Source organism: Pleurodeles waltl, chromosome 4_2, assembly GCF_031143425.1.
Source record: "Pleurodeles waltl isolate 20211129_DDA chromosome 4_2, aPleWal1.hap1.20221129, whole genome shotgun sequence".
NCBI lineage: Eukaryota > Metazoa > Chordata > Amphibia > Caudata > Salamandridae > Pleurodeles > Pleurodeles waltl.
Genome location: NC_090443.1, coordinates 91,045,446 through 91,061,941, shown reverse-complemented (window position 1 = coordinate 91,061,941; position 16,496 = coordinate 91,045,446). Strand labels below are relative to the sequence as shown.

Sequence of the window (16,496 nt, the reverse complement as noted above, 5' to 3'; positions counted from 1 at the left end):
ATTCTCATTAGGATAAAAAAATATATCTGGCGGCATGAGCAAACTTTCTTGAAAGTGGGCAGTGGTAGTTAACAGTGCTTTCACAGCGCTGCCATCTGGTAAGTAGTTTCATTCACTACATACTGTCACGCAGAGCAAAGCCTGATATTTCAATATAAGCCGAAACATTGGGCAGCACAGTGCCACAAATCAGATAACTTGTTTTTATTCATATGTATAACTGCAGCATTGTGTATGCTTTCCATCTGTATACATTATAGGCACCACTACTACCTAATTCAAGATCATCATTCTATGGACATTGGAGTTAAAGGTTCAACGTTATCTTACCTTTGATACCTAAAACTTACAAGTGCGCAGACATCTCAACAGCATTGTCATATTGGAAACAGAAAAAACGCCCACTACAAACAGAGGAAAATAAAATATAAATAGCTGCCTACTCACCTGCAGTTCCCTTGCCTCCCATTCAAGCCACTGGCTGCTGGAATCGTTGAGGTCTCCCCCAAGGGATGTGAAAAAGTATCTGCAAAAGAATGTAAGAACTGTTATTTCAGCCTTTCTGTGATGTTCGCCTTTTCCAGTTTGTGACCATAATCAACCCAGTGATGCAATAACAAAGTTAGTTACAGAAATCAACTACACCTCACAAGGTTCACTGAAAATAAAACAAACACCAACATAAGCACACACCAATGCAATCAAAGGATGGTTAAAAATGATTCTGTGAGAACAAGCTACTCTAACATATACTGATGGACCCTTCCATGCTGACAAATACAGCTTTTAATTGTTAGTGGCCAATCTTGGAAACAGCATTTAAAACCTTGCAAGCTGCAAGTAGTGCAAACTTTTACAAAAATAGTATGTCTTTGCACACCGGTTTACTAATGTGGTTTGACTTCTCACACTAACACACAATTAGGCCACAACAGTGAACTGAAGCAGGCTAGGTGCAGCCATGTTACTCTATTGATTAACCCATGTATGCCCAGTGGATGTTTCTCAGGCAGCTGTAGTATTTGAAATACATTTAAAATAAGACACTTCTGATCATGGCAGAGCAGCTTCCCTAATCATTTGTCCTTCCAAACTTTGTGGATTTCTAGCCTTCTGATAAAAGAAAATCTGGTCAGAAGTTGTGGTTTCCTCGCTTATCGCCGAGAGCAGACAGCTCACTTTTTTGAACCAGACCATCAGAACTCACTGGCATATTGCATTTGCAGAAAAGAGAACTGTCCCACTCTCCAACTGAAGGACAGGTAACCTTGGCTGCGTCAGAAAAGGCACCACACGTTCTGTTGGATAAGAACAGAAAGAAAAAAGATGGAGTTAACATTTACACTCAGCAATTCAGGCATCTTTTCGAAAGTTAACCATCCTGGAGAGTGGACCAAACAGACACCCAACACAACAGCTTGAACAAAATATATCATAAAAGAATGAAATAAGACCTAAATGTATCGTAGTTTTACCAAAAATTAAATGCCTTAACTTTAGCTCATTTATAGAGTGCTAAAAATCATAAAACTAAGAGCATGTTCAGCTTTATACCCCTGTTATCATCGGTGACCTTAACAGAGTAAAAGAGGGATAGTTTTACTGTTAATGACAGAGGGGCCTCATTTTGAGACTGTTAGGACAAGAGAGTTCTGAAAACTGCAGAGTAGGATTTCAGCCTTCCCAGACTTTGCTGACACCAGTAACCTTGGGTATAGTTTACGTTTTGTGCTAGATTTCAAGTATTTTTTTTATAAACCAGTTTATAAAAGTTTATTAACAGCTAAACATAACAGTGCAAAAGGTCAAGGGCAGTACAATAAATAAGCAGACACTGCATGACATAACAATCATTCCAGCCCGTAATAGTCCCACAATTTGCCCCAGATATTCTTGTGTTTTTTTGGGGGGCAGCCTCAGTCCACATAAATGGGTTATTGTTGTAACCATACAATTTATGTTTGTCTCGTGGTTCATATTAACCTGTATTATAGTTATTAGTTTATTGTCAAAATGGATAAACGACAATATCAGTGTATAATTTGAAAACCCACATATTAGTATTAATTTCGATTAGTGGTATAGTCCAGCAGCTCCTAAGAATGTTGGGCATTGGAATGCCCTGGAGTTTGCTTTAGAATGTTGGTGAAGGACTGTTGGAGAGCGGGAGTTGGAAAGACGATGTCTGAGGAGCTTAGTGATTAAATAGTATAATATAACTAAATCTTACCTGGTTATTCCATTATTTAAGCAACGCTAACTTGTGGAACATAACATCCTTGATGGCGACGAGGGTGGGATACCTGTGCAGGGGGCAGTGAAGCTCCTCACCCCTGATTACCTTCATCGTTTCCGTTGGATGTCCAGAACTCCAGTGTGGCGCTTCGTTCTTCCGAGCCTAACGGTGATCCTTGGAGACTGGTGGTGCAGTTTCTGTGCAGTGCTCAACCCTCTGTGGTATTTAGAGGAAAAGACCATTGTAACGAGGCTGGAGCGCCCAGAAGTGAAGCACTTTTCCTGAGCGTTGTGAAATTTAGGTGCTTCGCGTCTGTCAAGTTTCTGATTTTGAGCGCTTCATTGCCGATGAGGTTTGCCTGAAGTAGTTGTTGCGATACTCTTCCCTGGGACACAATCCCACAGGTTGGAGCGTCCAGAAGGGAAGCACTTCTCCTGAGTGTCGTGAAGTTTATGTCCTTCGTTTCCGACAAGTTTCTGAATTGGAGCGCTTCGCTGCCGGTGTTGATTGTCTGAGGTAATGTGACGATACTCTGCCCTGGGACACCGTCGGGAAGGAACTATTGCCAGACAAGCAGACCTGGCTCGAAATTACAACATCACGCTATCGGCGCAGAGTTGTGAGGAGGAGGTGCGACCCCAGCAAAGGGGCGTCTCTTCTCAATTGAAGCAGCACTGACGTTGTGGAAGCGGAGCCCGGCGTCGCCCCTTGATTAAATCAGTATTGACGTTGTAGAGGTGGAGCCCTGAATTCCCGGCACTACACTATTCGGCGAGGTGTTACCAAGAAGGAGGTAGAAGTGTCGCCGTTAAATAGTACCAGAGGTAACGAGGAGCTGTGTATCTGTGAATTTCAGGGCACGGCGCTTCGCGAGAACAGCTCTCATACGGCTGGATAAGCGCTGTATGGAAGCTGACACGCATTCCTCTGAAACTGCAGCCCGCGTTAGCCGCACAAAAAACGGATTTTGAGAGACCACAGGTATTTACTGCTTCTGCAAGTGAGATAGAATCAGCATCTGAAGGGCTTACTTTTCTTTGTATTCCACAGTATTCCTTATTGAGACTTTTACTGTAGTGAGGCCAAGATTGATTATCGGCGCGTTAAAACTGAAAAACAAGAATCTTAAGGAAAACTTTAACTTGTGACAATTTATACAATGGCGGCGGCTGGCATGTCACAGCCCCCACCATTTTTGAACGAAATTGGTGAACCTGTTTTACCCTGGAAAGAGTGGGAAAAATTATTTGAATCTTACATGATAGCAATCGGAGGAGAACAATTCTAGGCATTGAGAAAACAGCATATTTTGTTACACAACCTGGGAGTACATGGGCGGACGGTATATGAAAATTTAACGGACCCTGATGATGGAGAGAATGGTGAGGGGGATGGTTTGAATGATTATGAGAGAACGGTTACGAAGTTAGAGAATCATTTTGGCCATAAAGTCAGTCAATATTGTACTTGAGACATAAATTCTTTAGAAGGACACAAGCTAAGGATGAGAAAATATCCAGTTATATTGCGTGTTTGAGGGGACTGGCCAACACCTGTGAGTTTGGCAACCTTGAGGATTCCTTAATATGTGACCAGCTAGTAAGATGTACCAATAATTTAAAAATTCAAGAAAAATTGCTAGTTCACAACCAAACCTTGAAGGAGGCTGTGGATATAGCCAAGGAGATAGAACATACAGTGGAGTGCATGAAACTAATTAAACATTCTCCGGGGGATGAAGATGTCAAACAGGTTAAAGAGGTTAAAGCTCATCCCAAACAAGAGATTAGTGCACTTAATCTAGAAGAAGATTGCAAAGTTCATGAAGTCTACCTTAAGAAAAACTCTTCGAGTAACATAGATGGGAATAAAAGTAAGTGTTTTAGGTGTGGTAACAGCAGACATCTGGCCAACAATCCTATGTGTCCGGCCCGCAACTGCACACGTCGAAAGTGTGGCGCGAGGGGACACTATGCAAGGGTATGCAAGAATAAGAGAGGTGAGCGTACTGAGAAAAAGAATGTACATATTATTGAAGAGACCCAAGATTTAAAGAACAAGTTTGTGCTGCAACTGAAAAACTTGAATGAGTACGAAAAAGGTGGCACTTTATACCCTACATGTGTTATCGACCTGGATGGTATAAGTGTAAGGGTATTTGCAGACTCGTGTTCCCCATTTACGTTTATGGATTACAGTGTATTTGAAAATAATTTTAAGAATAAGGGGTACAAACTACAACCTGCAGACATCTCTCCTGGGGGTTACAACAATGACCGATACCCCTGAGGGGTATGTTATGTCTCCGGATAACCTTTAAAGATCGTCATACTAAAGGGAAAGTGTACTTCACAAACAGGGGCTCCAATCTTTTAGGGTGAAGACACCAAAGGGAATTGGGAATCAAGCTTGACCCTAACAATGATGAACCGGTTCTACAAGTGTGTGAATCTAAGTGCGGCATGAGTGTCTGTGAGGAATTTCCAGATTTGTTTGGGGATAGATTGGGATTGCTGAGGGGTTGCCAACACAAGTAAAGATGAAGGAGAATGCTATTCCTAAAGTCCATAAGGCCAGGCCGATCCCCTACCTAATGCAGGAGTCTTTAAAACAAGAATTGAACAAGCTGGTAGAGTCAGGGGTCATAGAACCCATTGAAAGTTCAATATGGTCGGCCCCCATTGTAGTCACTAGTAAATCGGGAGGAAGAGGAATCCGATTATGTGTTGACCTTAGAGACCTGAACGCCAACATATGGGTGGATAGGTTTCCCCTACCCAGAATCAGTGAGATGTTGAGCACCATGGGCCCAGCCAAATACTTTAGTGTGATAGACCCGTCCTCGGCATATCACCAGGTAGAACTTCATCCTTCCTCTCGTTCCCTCACTTCTTTTAGCACCCCATATGGAGCATTCAGATTTTGCAGAATGCCTTTTGGCTTAGCCTCGGCGGCGGCTGTTTTCCAGCGTATCATGCAAAGCATATTGCAGGGCATAGACCGGGTAATGTGCTTCCAGGATGATATTCTCATTTATGGGGTTACGGTGAGCGAGCATGATGCTACCTTACGGAAGGTGTTTACGGCGCTGGAACGTGCTGGAATGACTATTTGTAGAGATAAATTCCAAATAGGAGTGGAGTCAGTTAAGTATTTAGGCCATAAAATCACAAAGGATGGGGTGGAACCTAAACTCGACTTAGTGGTAGCTGTGAAAGAGGCATCTGCACCTTCCAACAAGCAGGAACTCAAATCATTCCTGGGTTTAGCTGAGTACATGGCCAAGTTCGTGCATAATTTTGCCGAGATCACAACTTCTATGAGTGCTTTTTAAAAAAAAAAAAATTCCATTTGAATGGAATACGGAATGTCAGGAGGCTTTTAGCAAGGTGAAGGAGGCCATTGTGAATTCTCCTAATCTAGGAAAATTTGATTTCAAAAGGAAAACATGGGTCACTACTGATGCCAGTGGGAAGGGGCTTGGAGCCACCCTTTCTCAAGTTGTGGAGGGACAGGAAAGAATTATAGCATTTGCATCCAGGTCACTGTCAGCTGCAGAGGTGAATTACTCCATCATAGAGAGAGAAACGCTTGCATGTTATTGGGCTATCAATCATTTTAATTTCTTCTTAAGGGGTCTACCCTTCACTATTAGAACCGACCACAAACCCCTCACCAGTGTATTCACCATCAAGGGAAGAGAACATGCCACCCCACGCATTGCAAAATGGATTTTAGGATTGGAAGGATATAATTTTGGGGTGGAGTATGTTCCTGGCAAAAATAACGTTGTGGCTGACTTCCTATCCAGATCACCGAGGGGGGTTGGAATAGAGGAAGGAAGGAACACCCTTGAACCTGTACTACACGTAGAATTGGCTGGCCTTACCAGGGATGAATGGGTAGAAAAAAAAACTCATCTGATTCTGTATTAAAATTGCTTCGGGAGAAAATTGTCAAAGGTTGGCCAGAGAGAGCTAGATATCTCGAAGAGCTCAAAGGATATTGGGAAGTGAGGTCGGAACTCACATATTTGAGGACATGGTAATGAGAGGTGAGAGAGCTGTACCTCCGTATGAGTTATGGAACAAATTGGTGAGTCTAGCTCACGAAGGGCATCTAGGGAGGAATCTTACCAAGAGTAGACTTTGAGCATCCTAGTGGTTCCCCACCATGGATAGGTTAGTGGAAGAAGCAGTAAGAGATTGTATCAGTTGTGCTCAGAGCGATAAGACTAATGTTACAAGGAGGGCTCCATTGTCTCCTATTCCTGTTCCACTTAAACCATGGGACAAGTTGGGATTGGACATCTTAGGACCCATATCTCAAATTGGTGTCAAAGGCAAGTTCATTTTTGTGCTAGTGGACTACCACTCGCACTGGATGATGTTCAAGATAGTGAATCAGGTGACTACCCAAGATGCAATTGATTTCCTGTCGGAGGCTTTCTTGAGGGAAAGGATACCCAGCACCCTAGTGACCGACAACGGTGTGCAGTTCACCTCAGAAGCCATGAGAGAGTTTTTGATGAAGTGCGGTGTACACCATTTTAGAACAGCATTATACAACCCTGTGCGAATGGTCTAGTTGAGAGAGCCAATAGGATGATAAAGGAGTGTTTGCAATTGGCGTCAATACGACAGGTACCGGGTGAAGTAGCTCTTAAGCAAATGTTGTGGTCGTATCACACCACGCCAAATTTGGTTACGGGGATTTCACCATTCCTTTCACTCAAAGGTAGGCACCCAGGTACAAAACTTAGTCCTAATTGGCTGAAGGGAGGGGAACCATTCCATGAACAGCGAGAGGAAGCTGCAACTAAAATCAGGCAACACCAGGAGAAATACAGGAAGTGGTACGATGATCGTTTTGGCGTCCAGAGGAGACCATGGAGGGTGGGACAATGGGTTAAAATTAAGCTTCCTGAACACAAAATAAAAAAAATGGTAGCAGGTTTTCTCAACCAAAAAAAAATCATTAAGGTGCAAAGGAATGTTGTAACGCTAGAAGATTGCAGAGTGTGGAGTATGGACAGAATTTCATGCAGCAAGGAACCAACGGGTATGCCCAGACTGGATTCTGACGAGGAAATGGAAGACATGCCGGAGCATTATTCTCAGAACAGACACGCCAGGACCACTAAGCGCCCGATATGGCACAAAGACTTTGTTTTTCAACAGTAAGGAAGGGAGATATGTTGTAACCATACAATTTATGTTTGTCTCATGGTTCATATTAACCTGTATTATAGTTATTAGTTTATTGTCAAAATGGATAAAAGACCATATCAGTGCATAATTTGAAAACTCACATATTAGTATTAATTTTGATTAGTGGTATAGTCCAGCAGCCCCTAAGAATGTTGGGCATTGGAATGCCCTGGAGTTTGCTTTAGAATGTTGGTGAAGGACTGTTGGAGAGCGGGAGTTGGAGAGACGATGTCTGAGGAGCTTAGTGATTAAATAGTATAATATAACTAAATCTTACCTGGTTATTCCATTATTTAAGCACTGCTAACTTGTGGAACATAACAGTTATAAATGGGTTCCTCCATTTTTGCACACTAGTCCCTCGCCCCACTCCATGCCGTCAGTAAAGGTAGGTTAGCAGAGTTCCAAGCCCAGGCAATGTCCTTTATGCAGATCAGGGTGCCCAGTCCTACCAGGGACCGCTGTTTTGCTTCGCTACAAAGCGAGATGAAACACTCATGCACTGACAAAAAATCTCTGTTATGCAACTCTTTGTCAGAGAAATACATTTATTAAACCACTCTGCAAGGTTCATAGAGGAAGATTAGCATGTTGAAAGCACACGTTTAAAAATGGTAACAGCAATGAAATAAAAACATGTACAAATGATTCTCCACTGCAATATACACAGAAATAAATATATGTATGTATGTATATATGTCACAATGCAAAGCAGATAACAAGAATTAAAAATGCACCACCATGAGACACGGGTAAATCTGCGTCATCTCCCTCCTTATCAGCTTCAGATTGCCAGATCCCAGAATCGATTGTGGAGAGAGAGAGAGAGATCAATTATCCTCACCGGAAGGATGACGCACCTCAGAGTCCTGAGCAGGTCCAAGATCTGAGTCACTCCCTTGTCCATCTGGTCTAAGCCTCTTATATACTTTAAACAAACCAGTGAGGAGAATTCTAGAAACCCCCTCCCACTCCTTAAGTTTCTTATTAAAAAATGCTGGCTACTTCAGGTCAGTTTTGAACAGGACACGTTGGAACTGGCCAAGATGCCCTCTCTAAAAATAAAACAGTTTCCTGCCATACCATAAACATCATCCTAGTACATTCTTATCAGCCTAAGCCCTTGGTGAGAAAGAACACGCAGACATGCAGAATAAAAACATGAGCAAAAAGCACATTGGATAACATGGGCATGGAAAAATACTTGTAGGTTTTAACGCGGCAGTGGCTAATGCTAAAATAAAGTCAAAATGAATCTGGTAGTCACCAATGTGACGGTGTGCTGCTAGGCTAAGTGAAATGTGGAGTCAGTGGTCAAAACACAAATATCATTACAACCGCCTCCCCCATGCCTCGCCCTCATCGCCTCATCTCCCCCGTTCCCAAGAGCCTCCAGGAGTCCTAGAAGATCAATGCACGGTGAAGGGTCAAGATGTCTTTCCAAAATACACAAAAGGGAGTTTAAAGATCACAGTCCAATACTTCACAAACAATGAGGGGGAAAGTGTACACTCATTGCACACTGGAAAAAAGCAGGGGAAGAGCAGTTCTGCGTCCTCTACAGCCGTAATGGTATCAAGTAGGTAGTATGCAAGAATTTCAGTTGGATCAGCCAGAGTCTTGAGGATATTGCTAACCATCAGGGCCTCACCCCACTCACTATCCTCCATGAGGCCAACCTTCCGCAAAGGCACCATGAATATTTTGGCCTCACTAGTTTTGAATTCTTGAAGCCCAAATAAGACATGCATTGACAAAGCCAAAAGGTTGCCGCAATGGGTGAGCTATTGGCTTTGGCAATGGAGTGGGAGTGGTGAATGGGAGAGGGTGTGGGAGTGGTGAACCAGAGGGCGGGTAGGGGTGTGAGAAACTGCTGGTCCATGTCCTTCGCTGCTGCAGTGCTGAGAGCACAGATGGAGCCTGTATTTGGGCTCCAAAGATAGTCGCACTGTGGGACTAAGTGCTCTTGGGTCACCCAGGTCAAATTTCTGAAAATAATTTCGTAGATAGTAGTGTATCGCTCAGCTTGTGATTAAGTGCCACACAAAAAATAAACACTTCCCATATGGAGGTTCACAGCAAAGACTAAACTCTTCCAATAACACACATTGTAGTGTAGCTTGCTATCCATGCAGGTAAGCCCTTCTATGCCCCAGGGAGGAGTAGTAAGCGCTATTTAACTGTCACAATACAACAGCTTTCAAACGTACATTACACACACTTCGAATGTGGATATAGTGAGCAGAGGAGCTACGTGAAAAAGTGGTAGCCTTGCGGGCCTAGTTTCCTATAGCTCTTCTGAAACACCCTCACTGGCATAGTTGCCAATGTTCCTCTCAAACGAGGCAGCTATTTACTATCAGTAAGTGAAGCGTCTTTTCCCTCCCTCATCAGCCCAAAAACAGGGGCTGATATTACCGACTGACCAGCTTACAGCCCGCCATAGCCCTTCTGTCGTCTTTCTTCAGATGACTGACAACCGCTCTGGTAATGGAGGCAGTTTTTTGACACTCTTCCTTTTCCTTAGACTGTTATGGAGATGCTCATTGCGTCCTGCCTGGAGCGCTATCTCACGTGTGGCTGGGCAATGCCTGTCTTCCAGAGTAGTGGGCAGGTATTTCCAATTTAGAAGCAACAACCATTTGCATGCTTATTTGGAAGTTCAGAAAGAATGTCCTGTCTAGAACCGCCCCTTCCATTGCATTCTAATTCTTTTCACAAGTTGAAGAGAAGTTGGCAGCAAAGTAGAGGCACAAGGCATTCTGTAGTGTTCTGTAGTTTTGGGTGGTAAATCCCACATTCGGGAACTTCCAGCGGCTTTGGGGCACTTGGGCCGCAGTCAGATGTTCACAACGTTGCCTAGAGAGTAACAAACAAAGCAGTTTTATATAGCCCCATACGCACTAAGTAAAAGGGAGAGTGCGAGGGATGGTGAACCAAGAAAAAAATAACTGCTCTAGAAGCTAATGAAAACACCAGTCTCCTGAGGAGGGCTTGTACACCAAGAAAAAAAAAGAAGGGTGGACTGAAGTCCACGATGTAGAAGCAGCATGTCACTGTTTCAGACAGCGTATGTGTGTGGTCTAGAGCCGAGACACAAAAAATAATATCTGAATTCCAATTATTAATTGGGAACACAAAGCAAGTGATATGACCAAACCACTGTAATTACTAACATTGTACTTTGTGAAATGATAAGTTGGTATACCCAACCCTTTAACCTGACATATTTAAATGATTTGCACAGGCAGGCAGACATATTGGCCTGGAGCCTTAAATCCATCACTAAAACCCTTGGCCAACTACACAGCTGAAGCCCAGCAGAGCACCAAAATGTGCAGTATGTAGCATGCTGGTATGGAGTGTGGCGTCAGGCTAAACATCTTCTCCAAAGCCCACCACCCAATTACCTCAGCCAAAGCCATAACTACTTGATTTTTTAAATAAAATCTGTGAAAGACTGGTGGCCCCTATAAATTGCACAATCAGATAAACTCCAATTTTTACATTATTTCGTGCCCCCCTAATATCCATCTACAGAGCTCTCCCACCACGCACACAACCTGGACCAAGCCTCACAGTAATATCTCAAACAGAATTAATCCACATACTCAACTCAGCTAACGATCAAGTAACTCCCTGTGACCCTTTCTCCACACCTACAGCATCTAGCTCAATAACCTTTAAACTTGAGCTGCTATCCTAAAATGTTTAGCCACTTCATCTCTTGAATTTACGCTTAGTGTTCCAAATATAGGCCCTCATTTCGACTTTTGCAGTCTTTTGCCTAGATCGCCGTCGAAGCAGGCGCCAAAAGACCGCCAGTGTTGGCGGTCCGAAGACCGTATTACGATGCACCAAAGGATTTCTGCCCATAAACAGGTGTGGTAGGTGCATGTGTGTGGTGTGTGCGACCATGTGTTGGTGTGTGGGAATGGGTGTGTGTGCGACTGTATGAGTGCATGGTGGTGTGTGTGTGACTGTATGCATGTGAGGTGGTGTGTGTGAATGTATCCGGAGGAGGTGTGTATGTGAATGTTTGCGGAGGGGTGTGTGTGTGTGTGAATGTATGCGGAGGGGTGTGTGAGTGAATGTATGTGGAGGGGTGTGTGAGTGAATGTATGTGGAGGAGTGTGTGTGTGAATGTAAGCGGAGGGGTGTGTGTGTGTGAATGTAAGCGGAGGGGTGTGTGTGTGTGAATGTAAGTGGAGGGGTGTGTGTGTGTGTGAATGTAAGCGGAGGGGTGTGTGTGTGTGTGTGAATGTAAGCGGAGGGGTGCGTGTGTGAATGTAAGCGGAGGTGTGCATGTGTGAAAGTATGCAGAGGTGTGCGTGTGTGAAAGTATGCGGAGGTGTGCGTGTGTGAAAGTATGCGGAGGTGTGCGTGTGTGAAAGTATGCGGAGGTGTGCGTGTGTGAAAGTATGCGGAGGGTGTGTGCGCGCATGTATGCGGAAAGGGATGCGCATGAGTGCAAGCAAGTGGGGTTGCGGATCTGTGTGTTCGGTTGAGTGGGGGTGCATGTGTTCAGTTGGGTGGGGGATGCATGGGTTAGTGTGCAAGCGAGTGGCGGTGTTTGGATGTATGCGTGCAGTTGGGGGTGTTTGGATTTAGCACCCCTTCCCATGCAGAAGATGAACCACCCCACAAATGTTCCCTGCGATCCAGACAAAAGGCAGAGACACTTGCCAAAACCCCGCCAGGAAATGAGACTCTCCTGATTGTTACCCTTGTATCCCACCCTGTCCATCTTGAACTGCCATTGCTCCCCTTCCTATGTCCCCATGGACAATGCACCTGTGCTACAAATAGAATAATACCCTGGGCTTTCCTCCATCATCACCCCATCCCATTGCACGTGCCCCTCTAGATTTTAGCATTTTAATAAACACCCTTGGAAAAAAAAAGTATGGAGTATTTTTAAAGTATGTATTCATTTCAACAGGTACAGACATTGCAATTCAACTGTACAGAAAATGAGCATTGGTGTATGACCTGTAGCTGGCTGCAGTGATCACGCCAGGAGCATATGTGAGGTCACCATCATCTGTAAAATGAATTGCCAAAGAGTACAGTAAGTGGGCATGGAAGTGGAAAATAACAGGATGACAGTGCCACAGAAATTCCAACAAATGTCACTGAAATGTGAAGTAACACTGTCTTACCTGTGTGTTATTGGAAGTATTGTCTGATGACTGATGTTCTGTTGTTCTCATCCTCACATCCTCTGCCTCCTCAACCTCACTGTCGATAGGGTCCACTGCTGCCACACAGGCATCTCCAGCCTTCTCCTCCTGCAGAAAAGGAGGCGTCTCAGGGCAAGATTGTGCAACATGCATCATGCCACTATTATCTGGCAGACATTCTTAGGTGAGTAGCACAGGGATGCACCTGTTAGATGGAGGCACCTGAACCTGGCCTTCAGGAGGCCAAAGGTCCTTTCTATTATCCTTCTGGTTCATCCATGAGCCTCATTATAACGTTCTTCTGCCCTTGTCCAGGCATTCCTCACAGGGGTCAGCACCCATGATAGGCTGGGGTAACCAGAGTCACCTGCAAATATTGAGGGACATTTAGCCACACACTATCCCATATGGCCCACACCATACCCATACACCAACATATATTGGGTGGGAACCAGGGCTCACCTATTAGCTACACCCTGTGCCTCTGTAGTTGGGCCATCACATTTGGGATGCTGCTATTCCTCAGGACAAAGGCATCGTGCACTGACCCAGGATACTTAGCATTGACTTGGGATATGTACTGGTCCGCCAAGCACACAATCTGTACATTCATAGAGTGGAAAATATTTCGATTTATGAACACCTGTTCATTTTGACGGGGGGACAAATGTAATATGTGTTCCATCAATCGCCCCAATTATGTTGGGGATATGTCGCATTGCATAGAACTCGGGCTTAACTGTTGCCAAATCTTCAACCTGGGGAAACACAATGTAGCTGCACGTGTTTAATCAGGGCAGACAACACTCTGGTCAGCACTATTGAGAACCTTTGCTGTGACATTCCTGCTGCCAAGCCCACTGTCACTTGGAAAGAAGCAGTTGCCAGGAAATGGAGCACTGATTGAACTTGCACAAGAGGGGGGATCCCAGTGGGGTGACGGATAGCAGATATCAGGTCAGGCTCCAATTGGGCACATAGCTCTGTGATTGTGGCCCTGTCAAGTATATAGGTGAGGATGATGTGCCTGTCCTCCATTGCTGCCAAGTCCACCAGGGGTGTGTACACGGGGGTATGTCTCCATCGCCTATTCATCCGCAGTGGTAGCAATCTATGGGGCAAAAGAGTGAGGAGACTGTCACAAACTGAACAATGGGGCTACAACAGAACTTTGCATGCTGTGAATTTGTACTAGGTAAGTGTGAATTGTCCAGTATGTACAAATTTCACCAGTGACATGGCAAATGTCCAGCACCCCCCCCCCTGAAATGGTGTCTGCCTGTCCTGTGTGGAGGGACAAGTTGAAGTGAGGTAATTCCGCTGACGTTGTGCGCCGTTGCGGGAGGCAGTCGGAAACCTGCGTGCAACTCCTCATTGGATAACATGGGCCCTATGGCTTACTGTGGCCAATGGTGATCTACGCCAGCAGTGACTATACGCACTACTGCGGACGCGACCTCCATTTTCTATCTCATCCCTCACTTGCTACCTGATCTTCAACAGGAGAGGACCTACACTGCATGTGCTGCTGTGACCTGTGTCTGGAACCTACCATGGACCGTGTGACCGGGGAAAAGGTCCCAGCCATCACTTCGGAGGAGTTAGAGCGACTGGTGGATTGGGTCCTACCCCAGTACGGACTGCTGAATGGGCCTCCAGACCAACAGGTGAGTACACTGTGGGCACGATGCATGTGGCATGAATGCATGGAGTGGTGTGTGTGAAGGCCTCATGTAAGGGGGTGGGTGGATGTCCTCTGGGCAGCGTATTGGTTGTGTGCAGAGCCATGTGTGTATAAATGGTGATGTGAAGGGGTATGGTGGGCCATAAGTGTAACATGCAGGACTGTTTGACTAATTCTAGTTTCCTGTGTGTATTTCCTCTGCAGATCAGCCCCATCAAAAGAAAGGTATATGGCATGCCAACGCAAAGGACATGCAGACCATGGGGGTCTACAGCAGGCGGAGCACCCACTGTCGGAAAAGATGGGAGGACCTGAGACGCTGGGCATGGAGGATGGCAGAGGCCCAGCTGGGGATGGCCTCCCAACGAGGAAGGTGTACCCGTCGAACCCTGACCCCCCTGATGGCCCACGTACTGGTGGTGGCCTATCCTGAGCTGGATGGGCGTTTGAGGGCATCACAGCAGCCACAATGGGGTGAGTACAGTGACCATCATTACAACTTACACATGGTATGGGGGGTACCTGGGTGGGGGATGTGCGTCAGTGGGTGCCCCTAGGCCAGGCCTGGCACTGCAGCATAGGTCCCTGGGGGTTAGGGTTCTGAAGGGATAATCCTGCTACCTAGCTCTTAGGCATCCACTACTGGTCAGGGCTGCGTGGGTTCCAGATGTGCTGCATTTGCCGGTGTGTGCCCCTCCCCATGCTTTGGTGGCTAGCAATATCACTGGTAGTGCAATGCATAGTGCATAGGCCTGTTCCTTGTGTGTGAGGGTGCTGTGTACGCCAACGGTGGTGTTGGTGCTGCCACTGACCAAGTGTATCCTTTGCCTCTCTCCCCCCCTATTGACCTCCTGAGATCCATCTCAGTAGGGCAGTCAACCATTGTGAATGCCATCCAGGGACTGGCAGCCCAGATGCAACAGACTAATGCATTCCTGGAGGGCATTCACACTGGCTTGGCGGCCCAACAGAGATCGATCCAGGCTCTGTCCTCCTCTCTGATGGCAGCCATTGTCCCTGTTTCCACCCTCCAACTTCCTCTTCCCAATCCCATTCTCCTCAACCTCAACCTATCCCAAGCACACAGGCAGATGGGCATGCACACAAGAAAACACACAAGAGTGGTTCAGGCAAACACAAGCACCACACTTCATCACACAGGCACTCACACAAACACCATCCAGATGCAGACATACCAACATCTACAATTTCCACTGTCTCCCCCTCCTCCTCCTTCACCACCTCCCTCCCAGTTGCGTCTACACTCACACCTGCATGCACTACATCCTCATCCACTACCAGCATCACCACCACACCAAGCAGAACACACACCTCACTGGCAGACACCTCCACAACAGCCATGCACACGTCCCGTGTCCTCTTCCACTGTGTCTGTCCGCCCCCCCCTCCTAAGGTACACAAACGCAGGCACTCAGACACCCAACAGCCATCCACCTCACAACAGCATCCAGCCCAGGCACCTGCACCCAAAATCAGCAGACAGACACCTCCAACAACCACTCCCTCTTCCTCCACTCCCAAACCTTCTCCCTCTTCCCGCCCAATGTCCCTAAAAAACTGTTCCTATCCACCATTGACCTCTTCCCTACCCCTCCCCGTCCTACACATCTGGCCAGGGTGCAAAAACCCAGCCAAGCACCTCAGCCACCCAGTCCACAGGCCCAGTCGTCACCACACCCACTTGTGGTGGAAAAGGATCCAGAGCACATGTCCTGAGGGTGAGGGAGCCTGCACCAGGCAGCCTCAAGGCAAAAGAGCCTGCCCAAGCTGTTGCCAGGAACACAAAGGGCCTGCCCCAGCTGCTGCCAAGAAGGGAAAGGAGCCTGCCCCCAGCTGCTGCCAAGAAGGGAAAGGAGCCTGCCCCCAGCTGCTGCCAAAAAGGGAAAGGAGCCTGCCCCCAGCTGCTGCCAAAAAGGGAAAGGAGCCTGCCCCCAGCTGCTGCCAAAAAGGGAAAGGAGCCTGCCCCCAGCTGCTGCCAAAAAGGGAAAGGAGCCTGCCCCCAGCTGCTGCCAAAAAGGGAAAGGAGCCTGCCCCCAGCTGCTGCCAAAAAGGGAAAGGAGCCTGCCCCCAGCTGCTGCCAAAAAGGGAAAGGAGCCTGCCCCCAGCTGCTGCCAAAAAGGGAAAGGAGCCTGCCCCCAGCTGCTGCCAAAAAGGGAAGGGAG

General features: G+C 46.2%; 1 protein-coding gene across 2 annotated transcripts in view; it reads right to left on the bottom strand.

The window, feature by feature from the left end:
- The window catches only part of MARS1 (methionyl-tRNA synthetase 1), a 212,696-nt gene that overhangs the window by 177,946 nt on the left and 18,254 nt on the right, over nt 1-16,496 (bottom strand). For both annotated transcript variants that reach the window (XM_069230804.1, XM_069230805.1), the window contains exons 2-3: nt 1,208-1,298; nt 448-526 (exon numbers count right to left, since the gene is read on the bottom strand). In XM_069230804.1, the coding sequence (XP_069086905.1) occupies nt 448-526; nt 1,208-1,298 (170 nt within the window). The remainder of the gene's footprint in view (nt 1-447; nt 527-1,207; nt 1,299-16,496) is intronic.